The 13,749-nt window shown below is 41.2% G+C and overlaps 1 protein-coding gene across 1 annotated transcript; it reads left to right on the forward strand.

The window, feature by feature from the left end:
- Positions 1-450: 450 nt before the first annotated feature.
- Positions 451-7,255, forward strand: C1H3orf38 (chromosome 1 C3orf38 homolog). The gene is made up of 3 exons (XM_054046015.1): positions 451-694; positions 2,750-2,970; positions 6,586-7,255. The coding sequence occupies exons 1-3, from the start codon at positions 451-453 to the stop codon at positions 7,189-7,191; spliced, it is 1,071 nt and encodes a 356-aa protein (XP_053901990.1). The 3' UTR covers positions 7,192-7,255.
- The last annotated feature ends 6,494 nt before the right edge of the window (positions 7,256-13,749 follow it).

Here is a 13,749-nt window from a genome sequence, read left to right on the forward strand (position 1 = left end):
CCTTGGCATAGTTAATCCATCTCCCTGAGAGGTGGTAGCTATGTTGATGGGAGAAGCTCTCCTGCTGACAGGGCTTGCTATGGGGGGGAGGTTAGGCTTCTTCACACCCCTGCACAACATTATTATAGCGCTGTGGGTCTGAAGTGTAGACCTGCCCTTGAACCTCTGATCTCTGCGCAGAGAGAGCGGCTGAGTTGATCGCTCTGGTGGTGGGAGGCGACATGGGGGTGTTTCACCCTGACCGTGTGGCAGAAGCTGTCCTGGGTTGAGATCAGGTTGGGGTGTCCTCGACCCCTATGAAAGCACCAACACCCCGCCCCCGCCGGCTCCTTCTCCGCAGCAGCGGTCGAGCAGCCTCCAGGGGTGGGGCTTAGGAAGGGGGCGGAACTATAGTGCCGGGAGGTGCCCGTTGCCGGCCGGGCCACGTTAGCTGTTGCTCCCAGGCGGCCCATGAGGGGCTGTTTACAGCAACGCACACAGGTTGTAGACGCTGCGTCCCTTCCGCTAGCTGGTTGTCAGGGTTGCGCGAGGGCTGCCTACGGCCCGGCGCCGGCTGCCGCTGGGTGGACGATGGGGCTGAGCGAGCGGGAGCGGGCCGGGTGTCGGGTCCTGCTGGAGCAGATGGCGACGGACGAGCTGATGGCGCTGACGGACACGATCACCAACCGCCTGGTGCTGCCGCAGAGCCGACAAGGTGGGTGGGGCCGGGGGAGGGGTTGGGGGGAAGGGGCGGGCCCTCGCGCGAGCCCCGCCCCTTTTCTCTAGCTGGGCCCCGCCTTGCTCTGGGGCTGGGGGGCGCGCGGCGCTGCCGGGTTCTGCGGCTCATTGTCCGCCGGGGCTGCCCGGGTCTCCGGCCCGGAGCCGCCAACGTCCGGCCCCGCCCCGCCCATGTCACCGCGGCTCCCCCGCCCAGCCCCCTGAAGCGGCTCTCCCGGGGGTTTGGCTGCAAGGCCCGGCCTCGTCACGGGCTCCTGCCGCTGCTCAGCTCTCGCCTCACCCATCTCTTGCTTGGGTGCGTGCCGGGCCGGGGGGCCTGGTCCGCGCCCCGGGCTCCTAGGCGCGGCCGCAATACGAGTAACGAGCTGTTAGCTGTATCCCAAGCACTGCTCCCCTCTCCCCCAGTCAGCCCGACGCGAGGCCCCGGCTGCCCTGTCTTATGCTGCAAGAACAGCCCCTAAAGTGTCTTATGCTTTAGCTAGTCAGCTGCCCTCTTCTTTAACAAGTGTGAAGAGCATGTGGGAGCAAGGGCAGGGACGAGGATGAAACCTTTGTGATCTCTAATGCATGTGGTGTTACCCAGCTGTTGACTTCACACAGTTCATTTAGTAATCACATCACTCAGGTGCCTGTGCTTTTCAAACATGATGCAGTATTTAAACAGGAAACCCGGGGGATAAATGGACTTTCTAGATTTTATTTTTCATTTTATAAGTAGATTTCTGGTGTTTTCAAAGAAAATAATAATTCATAATTCCTTGATTAGGTAAATGCCATAGCTGTTTTCATAGCCCAAAAATTAACCATGTATGAGCCCTTGAGACTTCATTTGATTGTATCCCTGTTTAGAGCCTCTTTCCTCCATGGATCTTTCTGTGCCTTAAGCTTGTTTTTTATCAGTGTATTGTGGTGGTATCCAAACAGCATCAGTACTCCATTATGCTAGGCTCTGCACAAGCAGGAGACATGTTCATACCAAAATCAGCTTTCAATAAGTAAAATCATAGATTGCTCTCCTCTGAGAGGCATTCAGACTTCTGAACAAATTACCAAAATAGTCAACACTTACCGTCCTCTATGTTTGACAATGGTTGGAGTTAAAAGCATTTTCATCCTTTATCAAGTAGTGAGTGTCTCATGTAAGTTCTATGTCCTTTTAAAAAAAGTGGGGAGGTGGGGGGATAGGGTAAGGAGCAGATGTGCATTACAGCTAACTGAAATACCAGTTAATGCTGCTGCTGGCATGAGTAACTTCTGCTCTCAGTTGTTGAAAGAAATATGCATAGTCACGTGGTAAATAAGTTACTAGCCCATAGGGCAAAGTATCTTCCATTTGTACATCTTCCACCCCTTTTTGTGGACTCATTTTGATTTATTGACTGTTTTGCTTTGCTTTAACTTAAGGATTTTTGTACTATTTGTAGAATACAATAAGGATAAGTAAAGTTTGTTTTAACTAAACAGTCGTTTCTTAAATATAAGGTGTTCTAAGTCAAACACTGAAGTGCTTGATGTGTAACATCAGCCAAAATTAGAATTGGCTACTTTGACTTGTAATATTTCCTAACTGAGCAATAAACCCCTGAAAAATAAAGGTTTCCAATACTAATGTGCTTTCTGTCCGAAAAATTATATATTAAAAATGGCACCTTCCTACATCATACAATGCATCCCCCTGAAATTTTTTTTTAGGTTTTCTTTTTGGTGAGGAAAATTTAAAAAAAAATGAGGTTAGGTTTGAACTCATTTTTTGGGGATCTTCAATTCAGCCCCCAAACAAACTGTTCAGCTCTAGTTCAGTCAGTTAGGTCTGTTTCAAGCATCAGTTTCTGTTAGGCCATTGAGGCAACAGATCAATTTCAGGCTTTTGCATATGACCTGCTGAATGCCTTTCAACCATATTTGCATGAGTTTGTTACTGATCATCACTGAGAAAAATGTTCAAGTTGAAATTTTTACTTTAGTTAGAAAATCAACAGATTGGTTTTCTAATGAGAGAAGCAGTTGCTGACTTAACTTTCTTTATTTCCAGAAGCCATCCATGCAATTTTAGTTTACAGTCAAAGTGTAGAAGAACTCTTGAAACGAAGAAAAGTCTATCGAGAAATAATTTTTAAATACCTGGCAAAAGAAGGAGTTGTGGTGCCACCTTGTTCAGAAAAACACCAGCTCATTCATCACGCAAAGCAATACTGGAGTGGGCAGCTGACAGATCGTGTTGCAGAGACAGAGGATATTAATCTAAATAAACAGGTGAGTTTTATGTTCTGAAAGGCCTAAGAATATTGCCTGTGTGGAACAGCTGTTGCTTGTAAGTTCATTGACTTTTTTTTCTCAGCCAAACTGAGATGGTTGTGTTTTCCTGTGTTTGTAGTGGAATTGAATTTTTTCTTGATTTAAAAGCTTCACTTAATAAAAAAAAAATCTTCTCATTGAATCTCATATCTGGAAATTCTGTAGCTATCTTGATAGATAAGATGCATTTTGTTTGTTCGTGTCTGAGTATGTAATTAACTTGTTGTGTCTTCCTCACAACAACTGACTTTGAATTGCAATGAGTGGAATCAGTAGGTCACAAATTAAGACAAAATAGTACATCAGAGTCTGGATAATTCTAAAGATGGACATGTGACTGCCACAGAGTTAATGGACATGGGACACTCCATAAGCTTCAAGGTCACAAATGTTCTGAGAAGTGTTCTGAAAGTTTAGTCTCAGTTGTTGGGAAAATAAACTATGCGCCTCTCTCTCTTATTTATTTATTTATTAAGCTGCCCTTCTCCCACTTTGCCAAGCAACAATAGCACCAAAACAGCACTGCTGCCCTTAGATTTTAACTAACAGGACACATGACAAATCATTTGGTTAGATGCTCCAATAGCTGTTAACTTTTTGCAAGCCATGTTCCTTTCCATTCCTGGTATCTAAGGAAAGTGGAGAGTGAAATACACGATGGATGTTGAAAAACTGTAACTCTTCTGAAACTTTAGGACTGGCAGCAGTGCTACCCCTGCTACTGAACAGGTCTCTTTCTAACCTCTGCTTAATATGTTGTGACTAGATTTGCCTCAAATCAACAAGTTTGTGGGTGATCTGAACTTCCTCCTCATTGTATTTTGTAAAATATATTTTTTTGTTTGGTTGGTTTTTTTTTTTTTAGTTTATCATTCTTCTTGGATCTAAAGTTTCTAACTCGAGGTGGCCATGATTACTATTAAGTAGTTATGTGACTCAAAGACATAATGGTTACCAACCTGTCAAAGAGCTCTGTAGCTATTGATGTGAAAACAACTTGCAATATTTAAGAAAGTGAAGGATAGATGACTGGAAATTAGATACACTAAAAGTAAAGTGAGTTAAATACTCATTCAGAGAAATGCAGAAAGAATGGGAAATTCAGCTGTGCTTTATGCTCAGGCTTGTCCTTCCACTTATCCTTTGCAGCAGGAGTGGGGGTGAGAAGTCATGACATCATAAATCTGGAGTATATATTTAATCTAAAATATGAAATTCAAACACAGAAGTTATTACCCGAACTTGATTCCAGAAATTAATGATCACGACCTTAGCAGAAGCTTAGTTGAACTTGCTTCTGGCTTGACCTGCTTTTAAGGAATTCTGTTAATTGGCAAGTACCAGGAGATGTAGATATGTGTTGTTGGTATCTCACTCAACAAATGCAGACAGAAAAATGAGCAATTTATCCTGTAGATCTAATTCCTGTTTGGAACGTGGGGCTTGGCATTACTAGGCTAGAACTTATTGGAAAATTAAGCATCTTTTTGTCACAAAGTTTCAGTCATAAAATATTCAGCTAAGAAACCAGCCAGTATTGTAAGAGAAAGCAAAGGATATGTCCCTAAGAACAAAGTTGGTTCGAGAGGTGCACCTACCTGGGAGACAAATGGATAATTGTCTAGTCCTCCTTTATATAGATCCCTGACTTGCATGAATTCACTCTCCCTTTATCTGGGAAAGTATTTTTCCTCTAGATGACAGAAAACTTCCTTTTCTGAATTCCAGTATCAGCCAAAGGTATCTTTAAAAGTAACCTGCCAGTCTGTACTTAAAATATAACAACTTATTTCCCAAATATTTAAGTCTTCATATTTCTTCCTCCTCTGCACAGGGTAACACACACAGCCATAAAACACTTAAAGATTCTAATTTTCATTGTCCCCCAATAGCTTTCTTAACAGTTGCTATTCTTGGTTTCATTTTATTAAATTTATTGCAATTTATCCCTATTCTATCCTCAATGAGATCTTCCCCTTGCTACTGGTTACGTATAACAACTTAGTTTCTGCTTTCATCCCCATCGTTCTCAGCTGCATTTGCAGGACAGACTGCAGCCTCGCCGGGCTGCTTCAAGGAAATAACCCTTCAGGTTAGTATTGATTTGGTCCCTTTATTTCTAATATTTAGCAATTCCTCCTCAGTAGATCTTAGAAATGCTTTGCAAAGGCAGGTAAGTTTAATTTCCCACCTGTAAAAACAGGGAAACCAGGGATACAGAAGTTAAGTGACTTGCCCAAGATACACAGTGAATTAATGGAGAACCTAGTATTAACACTATCCTCAGCTCTTTCTGTTGGACCATGCTGCCTTGAGATTTTTAAACAAATTAAATTTAGTTTGTGTGAGGAGCTGTGTTGATCTCTTCAGACTATTCTTTGTATTCTTTCATGCTGCCAATGTTTGTTTTGGGTTACTATTTTAAAATATTTTTTCCAGTAGACTTAGTGCTGATGAAAGAGTGCAGTAATGATACCCTTGGAGACTATGATTTGGACACTTCTCTATTAGAAACATGGTGAAGATCAGACTCCCTTCACATAGTTGACCAGACAGCTTTCCGGTGGTACTGACTTTCTGTCACTAACAAAACCGATCTAGGTTCAAATAGGTAATCTAGAAGTGAAAAGTTTTATATCCCAATAATCCTTTGAGCTATCCAGTTCTTCCTGGGTTACTGATTTTCTTTTTGTTAGCATCTTCTACTGCCTTGGGTTGAAATATCAGGTAGGTTCTGAGATACTCCAGCAGCTTCAAATGTTGCATCAAGGACACACACAAAATGACTGATACTGATCAGGATTGGTTGTGTCCATCTGGTCATTTGAGGGTCCAAAGCATAAAGTCAGTTTGCTAGTATCTGTCAAAGACAAATACAATAAAGGGAGACATTGAGGGTAGAGGTAATTACTGTGGCCACCTTTAGTATTAGAAGTACTACCCTTGCTCCCAAGTAAATGGAGATATTTGTTTATTGAAGATATGTAGTGTAAGCCATTTGGTTCTGTATTTTATCTTCGTTTGACAAGGCATTGCCATAATCATAGGTTTTAAGTGTAAATCTTAGCTAGAATTTACTTGTACAGACAACTCCTTTTTACACAGCAAGTCTAAATCATACTCTTTAGAAACAGCGTGAAAAATCTTTGCCCCATTGAAGTAAGTGGTAGAACTGCCATTGACTTAAATTGAGCTAGGATTTTATCCAGAGTTGTTGAGCTTATTACTCAAACCAACTTTAAGTACCTTTCTCATTTCTCTTAAAAGTAACTACTTCAAGTACTGTATTTCTAAAGTGACTATTAAAGAGATTTCTGGGCACCACCTATGGACAAGCATGCAGAATCTTCATTATTTAAGAAGAGAGGTTTAGGTTTGACTTCCTTGCTTTATTCCTTCTCAAGCATTCTGTCTGGAAAACTCAGGAATGTGCAAAATAGAAAATAAAATTTTAGCACAGCAAATCTTTTGAGGTGTATTAAAGACTTGTGCATAGTAAGTAGCAAGCTCCTGTATTAAAGGCTGCTAAATTCTTCTAAGAAAAATAAGTGCATTTTTTTTCTTTGATTACAGAGCTATGAACAGAAACAAAAACAACAGGAAGAGAATGATTGGCACAGACTAGGAAGAGAATTCTGTCAGTGGTTCTTTGAACTTCTCAACTCTCAGCATCCTTTGGGGGGACAATCCAAAGAACAGTGGGGACCACAGCATTTCTGGGAGGATGTCAAACTGAAATTTTGTTACAACACATTAGAAAAAAACATGGAAGAATACGTTGGTGCAGAATTGGTGAGCCTCCGTTTACTCTCATTGGTGAAAGAGGAGTATCTCTTACTGAACCCCAACTTGGGTGCTGGTGGACTGAAGTGTGTAATTTCTCCACATGGGTTAGTAGTGGTGGCGGTAGCTGGCACAGTACATAGAGGCAACATTTGCTTGGGCATCTTTGAACAAATCTTTGGACTCATCCGCTGTCCAGTTAGCGAGAATACCTGGAAAATAAAATTAGTGAACCTTAAAATAGTTGGAGAAAATGCTCTGGAGCCTGGGACACAAGTGCAAAAGCCTTCCATAAAATATGAATCGAATGAACTGCAAGAGCTATATGATGGGAAAGAACTGAGCTTGGTTGAACCTCAAATTCTGAGCAATGTGCGTACAGAATTGGGAGAATAACAATTGTTTGAAGAACAATACAGCAGTTGTGCATTCTTGAATGTTTAAATGACTTCAGACTTGTGGTGATGTCTGTTTCTTTAGTCAGGTTTGCTAAGTTGATGACGTGCCAAAGTACTGAGTGAAATACACTTAAAGAGCCCCACTGCTTTTGGGTACCCGTCCTCCATACTAACATGTAATTGAAAAAGTTGCTTCAGGACTTAGAACTGCAAAACACATGTTTAGAAATGAAATAACTTTATTTTTCTTTCTATTTGATGTGTTCTTCACATCACATAAGTTCACGGGGACTTAAAATAGTATATGGAGCTTCTCGCGAGGCCACTAGTTAAAGTTGGACCCCAATTGTGTTGGAAAGTCATTGCCTTCAGGTGGCCGCTTAAAAATGCATTAGGATTCTTGGTTTAATTTCTTAATGGGCCAATAACCCCCACAAAACTGGCAGGGGGAGAAGTCAAGTACTGAATGCACGAAGAGAATTTTCCTCTTTGTCCTAAAATTGATTCCTTCACTAAAAAATAGAGAGAACTTAATAAGATGATGCGGGAAAGCTAGCCCTGCTGCTGACAATGCTTTTCCTGTTCTGAATTAATAGTTAAGTTTCCAGTGTTATCATTTATTTTTAATTTTCCAGTAGCATTTACCTCACTTCTGCAATAAAAAACAACACCCCGCTTCCAAAGTTAAATGGTTGCCATTGCATCCATTTCTTGCACTGACTCTCTGGGGGATCAAGGGGTTAACATTAGAATTTAGTCAATCAATTTAAGCTTCATATAAAGCCAAATGCTTTGATGGGGTATTTGTTTTGTATACAACTTACAGGAGAGTTTAATGTCATAGCTTACATGTGGTGGTTCCTGTACGTTCTCTCAAAATCAAGAAGTGTATCCAGTTATTGCAGACTTATTAAACTGGATATGTCAGGTTTTTAAAACACGGAAGCTGGAACAAGAAGTAGATTTTCCAGATAAGCTTGCTCTTCCATTGCCACAAGTAATAGCAATTCAGAGGTTAAAGGGAATTCAGGTAACTTCAATAACTACACTTCTCTGTTTTCTTAATGTGTTTAAAAGTAACACAAAAGATTACGTACAATTTTTCTGTTTACTTCGAGTATTTGACAGTTGTTTGTCTAGTCAATTTAATTATTTCTCCAATAATTATTTCCTATTTGTGTGGTCTATCACACAACATGGGAGAGAAGTTTGCACTTTAAAGAAATGTTTAAATGTGGTTAAAACTAGTAAAAAGTATCAGGAAGACACGAGGCAGGTGTGGTGCCTAGAAAACAGCTCTTGAACTCACTTTTGTGAACCAACTGATTTCTAGTTGTCCCTTTCACAACAACAAGATTTGTTTAAAAAGAATGTGATTATATACTGAGTGAAGGACAGTGTTTGAAACATTGTTTCCTAGTGAACTGTTGAGATAATGAGGGCTTTCTCCGCTACTGATTTCTAATTAAGAAAAAGTAGCTTTCATTCTTAAATTCCTTTGAAGCACTTCCCTTTCCTTGTGTGCATGTAATCTACTAGTTTCAAGTTATTGGTAGTCATGCATACCTATCAAAGGGGAGGGAGTGGGGGAAGTCTTTACATACTCGTGATTTTGACTTTTGGAGTGCAGAGGAGGAAATAACTGTGAAAACCAAAGACTAAAAACAGTGCCTCCTTTGATTATGTAGAGATGTTACCTCTCTGAATATTAAAGCAAATTTCTTGTCTCCGGTAGAAGTGTACCGTACCTTCCCTTCTTGCTAAAATTCATGGTATTTCTAAACATGCACTAACTAATAATATGAACATGACTTTATGAACATTACATTCAAAATGTAACTAGTTGTCCTTGCTAAATTAAAATTATGCTAGTGTTTATGCTTTATGTACTCACTTTACTCACATCTACAGAAAGTACACAAACAAACAACTTCAAGAGAGGAATACAGCCAAATGGAACTTCTATATTTCATTCATGTTTTACAATAAAGTTTAACTAGCATGTACAGAACTCTTTTCAATTACATAACATTATAAACATTTTGTGCTCCCCTTCTGGTGTTTAAGACTTTTCCCAAGAAAAGTGAATGAGGAAAGCAGAGAGCAACACCACCATACAAACTTGAGGGGGGAGTAGTTGCCTTCAGTTCTCTCTGCATATGCCTATCTGCTGTTAGTTTCAGCTTTGCTAAACACCTTTTTGCAGGGTTTGTGGAAAGATAGATGTGATGCTCTGTACCTTGGGGGAACACCCTACGCCTCCATGTTCATCTTTACAAAATGATTGTGTGGTATCCAATGCAAAGTTTGTCATGTTGGGTGTCTTCGGAAGGCTCATGATGCACTGAGCATGGTTGTTAATAGTGATGTTATAGTACAGGGGTAGGCGAGCTGATTTTCAGTTGGACTCACACTGCCCGGGTCCGGGCCACCAGTCCGGGGGGGTTCTGCATTTTAATTTAATTTTAAATGAAGCTTCTTAAACAGTTTAAAAACCTTATTTACTTTACATACAATTATAGTTTAGTTCTGTATTACACTGCTCTACAGCCAAAATGCTTCTGAAAGAAATGTAGTCAAACTTTACTAATTCTGGGTCACTGAGAACGAAAATGATGCTTAAAATTGTTGATTGGCTCTAGTTTTCACGATATGCTATTGGGTCAGTATATACGACCCTTGACTTGGGAATGGCGGAGGATAAGTGAGTTATAAAGGGAAGGGATCTCAATTTCAACCAGAAATGACTAAAATACATCTTTGACTGGATCTATGAATAAATCTATGACTGGGTTTGGACAGTACTTGCTTTTTAGGCAAAACAATGAATGATGCAATCTGAAGCTGGTATTGCATCATACATGATATGAATTGCATCATGTTATTCCTAGAAGTCATGGATGATGCAATCATAATGAAGCTTACATCACTCTGCTGAACAAATTGCCCTAGATCAGCTCTAGAAATCATCCAGTGTCATGCTCTCTTATTTGTCAGTGTTTGATTTTGCAAAGGGACACATTTCTGTTTAGCCAAAGTGAGCAGAGATGCCTCGTACTTGTGTGAACAGTGCAGATAACTTCTGCTATGTTTGTGGTGAAGTGACTTTTGCATCACAAAAGCGCAGTATAACCACTATGGTTAAGAAAGCCTATCACCTTTATTTTGGCTGCAAAATTGGAGATCAGGACAAGAGGTGGGCCCCACACATATGCTGCAACAATTGTGCAACAAATCTTCGCCAGTGGTTGAACAGGAAAAGGAAATCTATGCCTTTTGCAGTGCCAATGATTTGGAGAGAGCCAACAGATCATACCAGCAATTGTTACTTCTGCATGGTGCCTCCAGTTGGGAAAGTTGTGTCAAAGAAGAAAAAGTGGACTTTGCATTATCCAAACATTCCATCAGCTATACGCCCAGTACCCCACGGAGAAGGACTGCCGATTCCTGATGCACCAGAATCATTTTCACTTCCTCATCTGACTCAAGAGGATGAAACTTCTGGTCCTGAACCATCAATGTCACAGGACCCACATTTTCTCCCATCCTCCTCCTCTGAGCCACACCTCATAACACAAGATGAACTGACTGACCTTGTCAGGGATTTGGAACTACCCAAGAGTAAGGCAGAGCTGTTGGGCTCCAGACTACAGCAGTGGAATCTCCTGGCAGGTGATGTTAGGGTTTTCATGTTCCGTGACCGTCAAAAGGATCTTATCCCATTCTTCTTCATGGAAGGTGATCTTGTAGCCTGCAACAACATCGATGGTGTGATGGCAGCCCACAACATTGTTCACAATCCAGATGAGTGGAGACTGTTCATTGATTCATCGAAGACGAGTCTTCAAGCTGTTTTACTGCATAATGGCAATGTTTTGCCATCAATTCCAGTTGGTCATGCAGTCCGTATGAAAGAAACCTTTGACAACATGAAACAACTTTTGAGGTGCATAAATGATGACCAACATCAGTGGCAGCTTTGTGGCGATTTGAAGGTTGTTGCTCTCTTGCTTGGTCTGCAGACTGGATACACAAAGTACTGCTGTTTTCTCTGCGATTGGGATAGTCGTGCAAGAGATTCCCACTACATCAAGAAAGATTGGCCACTCCAACAGTCATTGGAGCCTGGGAGGAAAAGTGTTCAGCATCCACCACTTGTTGAATCAAGGAAGATTTTGTTACCACCCTTATCAAGCTGGGTCTGATGAAGAACTTTGTGAAGGCCATTGACAAAACACAAGCAGCTTTCAAGTACCTCCGTGGAAAATTTCCAAGGTTAAGTGAAGCTAAGATAAAGGAAGGTGTCTTTGTTGCTCCTCAGATTCGTGAAGTTCTTCGAGATGATGCATGTGAGCATGTACTGCGTGGCAAGGAAAAGACGGCATGGAAAGCCTTCCAGTTAGTGGCAATAAATTTTCTCAGAAACAACAAGGCAGACAACTACAGGTTGTTGGTGGAAAACCTCCTCAAGGCATACAAAAGCCTTGGTTGCAACATGTCACTAAAGATACATTTTTTGCACTCTGATCTAGATTTTTTTCCACTGAACTGCGGAGCAGTGAGCGACGAGCACGGCGAGCGATTTCACCAGGACATTGCAACAATGGAGAAACTCTGTCAGGGCAAATGGAGCCCATCAATGCTTGCAGACTATTGCTGAACAGTGACAAGAGATGCTCATTTAATGAATACAGGAGACAAGCCAAAAAGTGCTGAGTAGACACTGAATAGGACTAAACTATGTACATAATATATTTTTTTGCCTTTTGTTTCATAATAAATTTTATTTATATAACCCTTTTGCTGATTTTTAAAGTGTTACACAAACAGGACATGTAAAGCAACCATAAACACATGAAAAGACCTAGGTTTACAATTTATGATTAAAACTCTATCTACACAATATACATAGACATAAAATGTAAAAACTTAAATATCTTAGAAACAGTAGCCAATCAGTTGTTTTAATTGTCATATTTGAATTCAGCACATCAAAATACATAATAAATAACACATTTTATCTCTGAAGCAGACGACTTCTCAAAAATTGTAGACCAGTGTTATAGACTTATAGAAAGAGACTTTCTAAAATTGTTTAAATGTATTACTGGCACACGAAACCTTAAGTTAGAGTGAATAAATGAAGACTCGGCACACCACTCCTGAAAGGTTGCCAACCCGTTATAGTAATTATTACAGTAATGTTATAGTAAGGTTATAATTTTATGTATATAGTTATGAGGCTGAAAATGTATCCTCATGGCTTAAAACAAGCCCATGCAAAAACTCTCCAGGAACAGAGAGGCAGTTCACACCTCGTGAGGGCATGGATGGGACAAACCCAGCCCAGCCTCACAGGAACAATTGACACTGGCTTAGGCAGCAACTAAAGAGTCTGTTAGACCCTGGAAGGAGTCACCCCTTCCTTTGGGCAGTTTGGGACTGTGATGAGGTATTGCTCACCTGACTCTGAAGGGAGGGGTGGGGGTGGGGAAGACCAAGGGGAAAGCAAGGACATGATAAAAGGGAGAGATATTTTGCCATGCTCTCTCTCTTCCACCTACATCTACAGCCACCACCACCGCCAAGTGACTGGAACACTGATCAAAGGGGAGAGCCTGACTGAAAAGTAACCAGCCAGCCTGTGGTGAGAAGCATCTAAGTTTTAAAGGACATTGAAAATGTTAAGATCAGCTTAGAATGCGTTTTGCTTTTATTTCATTTGATCAAATCTGACTTGTTATACTTCGACTTATAATCACTTAAAATCTACCTTTATAGAAAATAAATCTGTTTATTTTACCTGAATCAGTGCATTTGGTTTGCAGTGTGTCAGAGACTCCCCTTGGGAGAACAAGCCTGGTCCGTATCAATTCCTTTGTTAAATTGATGAACTTATATAAGCTTGCAGCGTCCAGTGGGCATAACTGGACACTGCAAGATGGAGGTTCCTAGGGTTGTTTCTGGGACCGGAGATATTGGTTAGTGTCATTTGCTTGCAAGTAGCTGGAAGCAGCTTACATGCCAGAGGCTGTGCATGAACAGCCCAGGAGTGGGGGTTCCCACAGCAGAGCAGGGTCAGGCTGGCTCCCAGGGTCAAGGATTGGAGTGGCCTAACAGATCACCGGCCCAGATAACACCAAAGGGGAACATCACAATAGTTGAGATGAGTGTTGATGTGTGTGGCAGGCTGTCTGGAATGGCTCACGATCATAGGTGCCAAACTCAGCACAGACTGTTAGAAACCAGGGCACAAACCCCAAACTGGTTGATTCATCAGCCAAGTATCAAGAGTGAACTCCTCAAGCATTAGATCGGTCTTAACATGGAGTAACAGACAGTCCTCTTGGGCACTCCGGTCTGTCTTGCTATGCAGGCAAGCCTGTCTTGTGATAGATGATCCCTTACACTCAGAAATCACAATAATATTCAGGTTACTCCTAGTCCCAAAGGACCAGGTCACTTGTACCTTAGATCTTTCACCAAAGACAATGGTTGTAGCCAATTCTGTAAGAAACTATCTAAAGATTTATTAACTGGGAAAAGAAAATAGTAG

This window comes from Malaclemys terrapin, chromosome 1 (genome assembly GCF_027887155.1).
Source record: "Malaclemys terrapin pileata isolate rMalTer1 chromosome 1, rMalTer1.hap1, whole genome shotgun sequence".
NCBI classification, from domain to species: domain Eukaryota; kingdom Metazoa; phylum Chordata; order Testudines; family Emydidae; genus Malaclemys; species Malaclemys terrapin.

Bases quoted from the DNA above. Each gene is read 5' to 3' on its own strand.
- C1H3orf38 (XM_054046015.1), top strand. From the start codon at position 451: ATGAGGGGCTGTTTACAGCAACGCACACAGGTTGTAGACGCTGCGTCC. The intron at 695-2,749 runs GTGGGTGGGGCC...CTTTATTTCCAG, and splicing joins GCTGCCGCAGAGCCGACAAG to AAGCCATCCATGCAATTTTA. The intron at 2,971-6,585 runs GTGAGTTTTATG...CTTTGATTACAG, and splicing joins ATATTAATCTAAATAAACAG to AGCTATGAACAGAAACAAAA.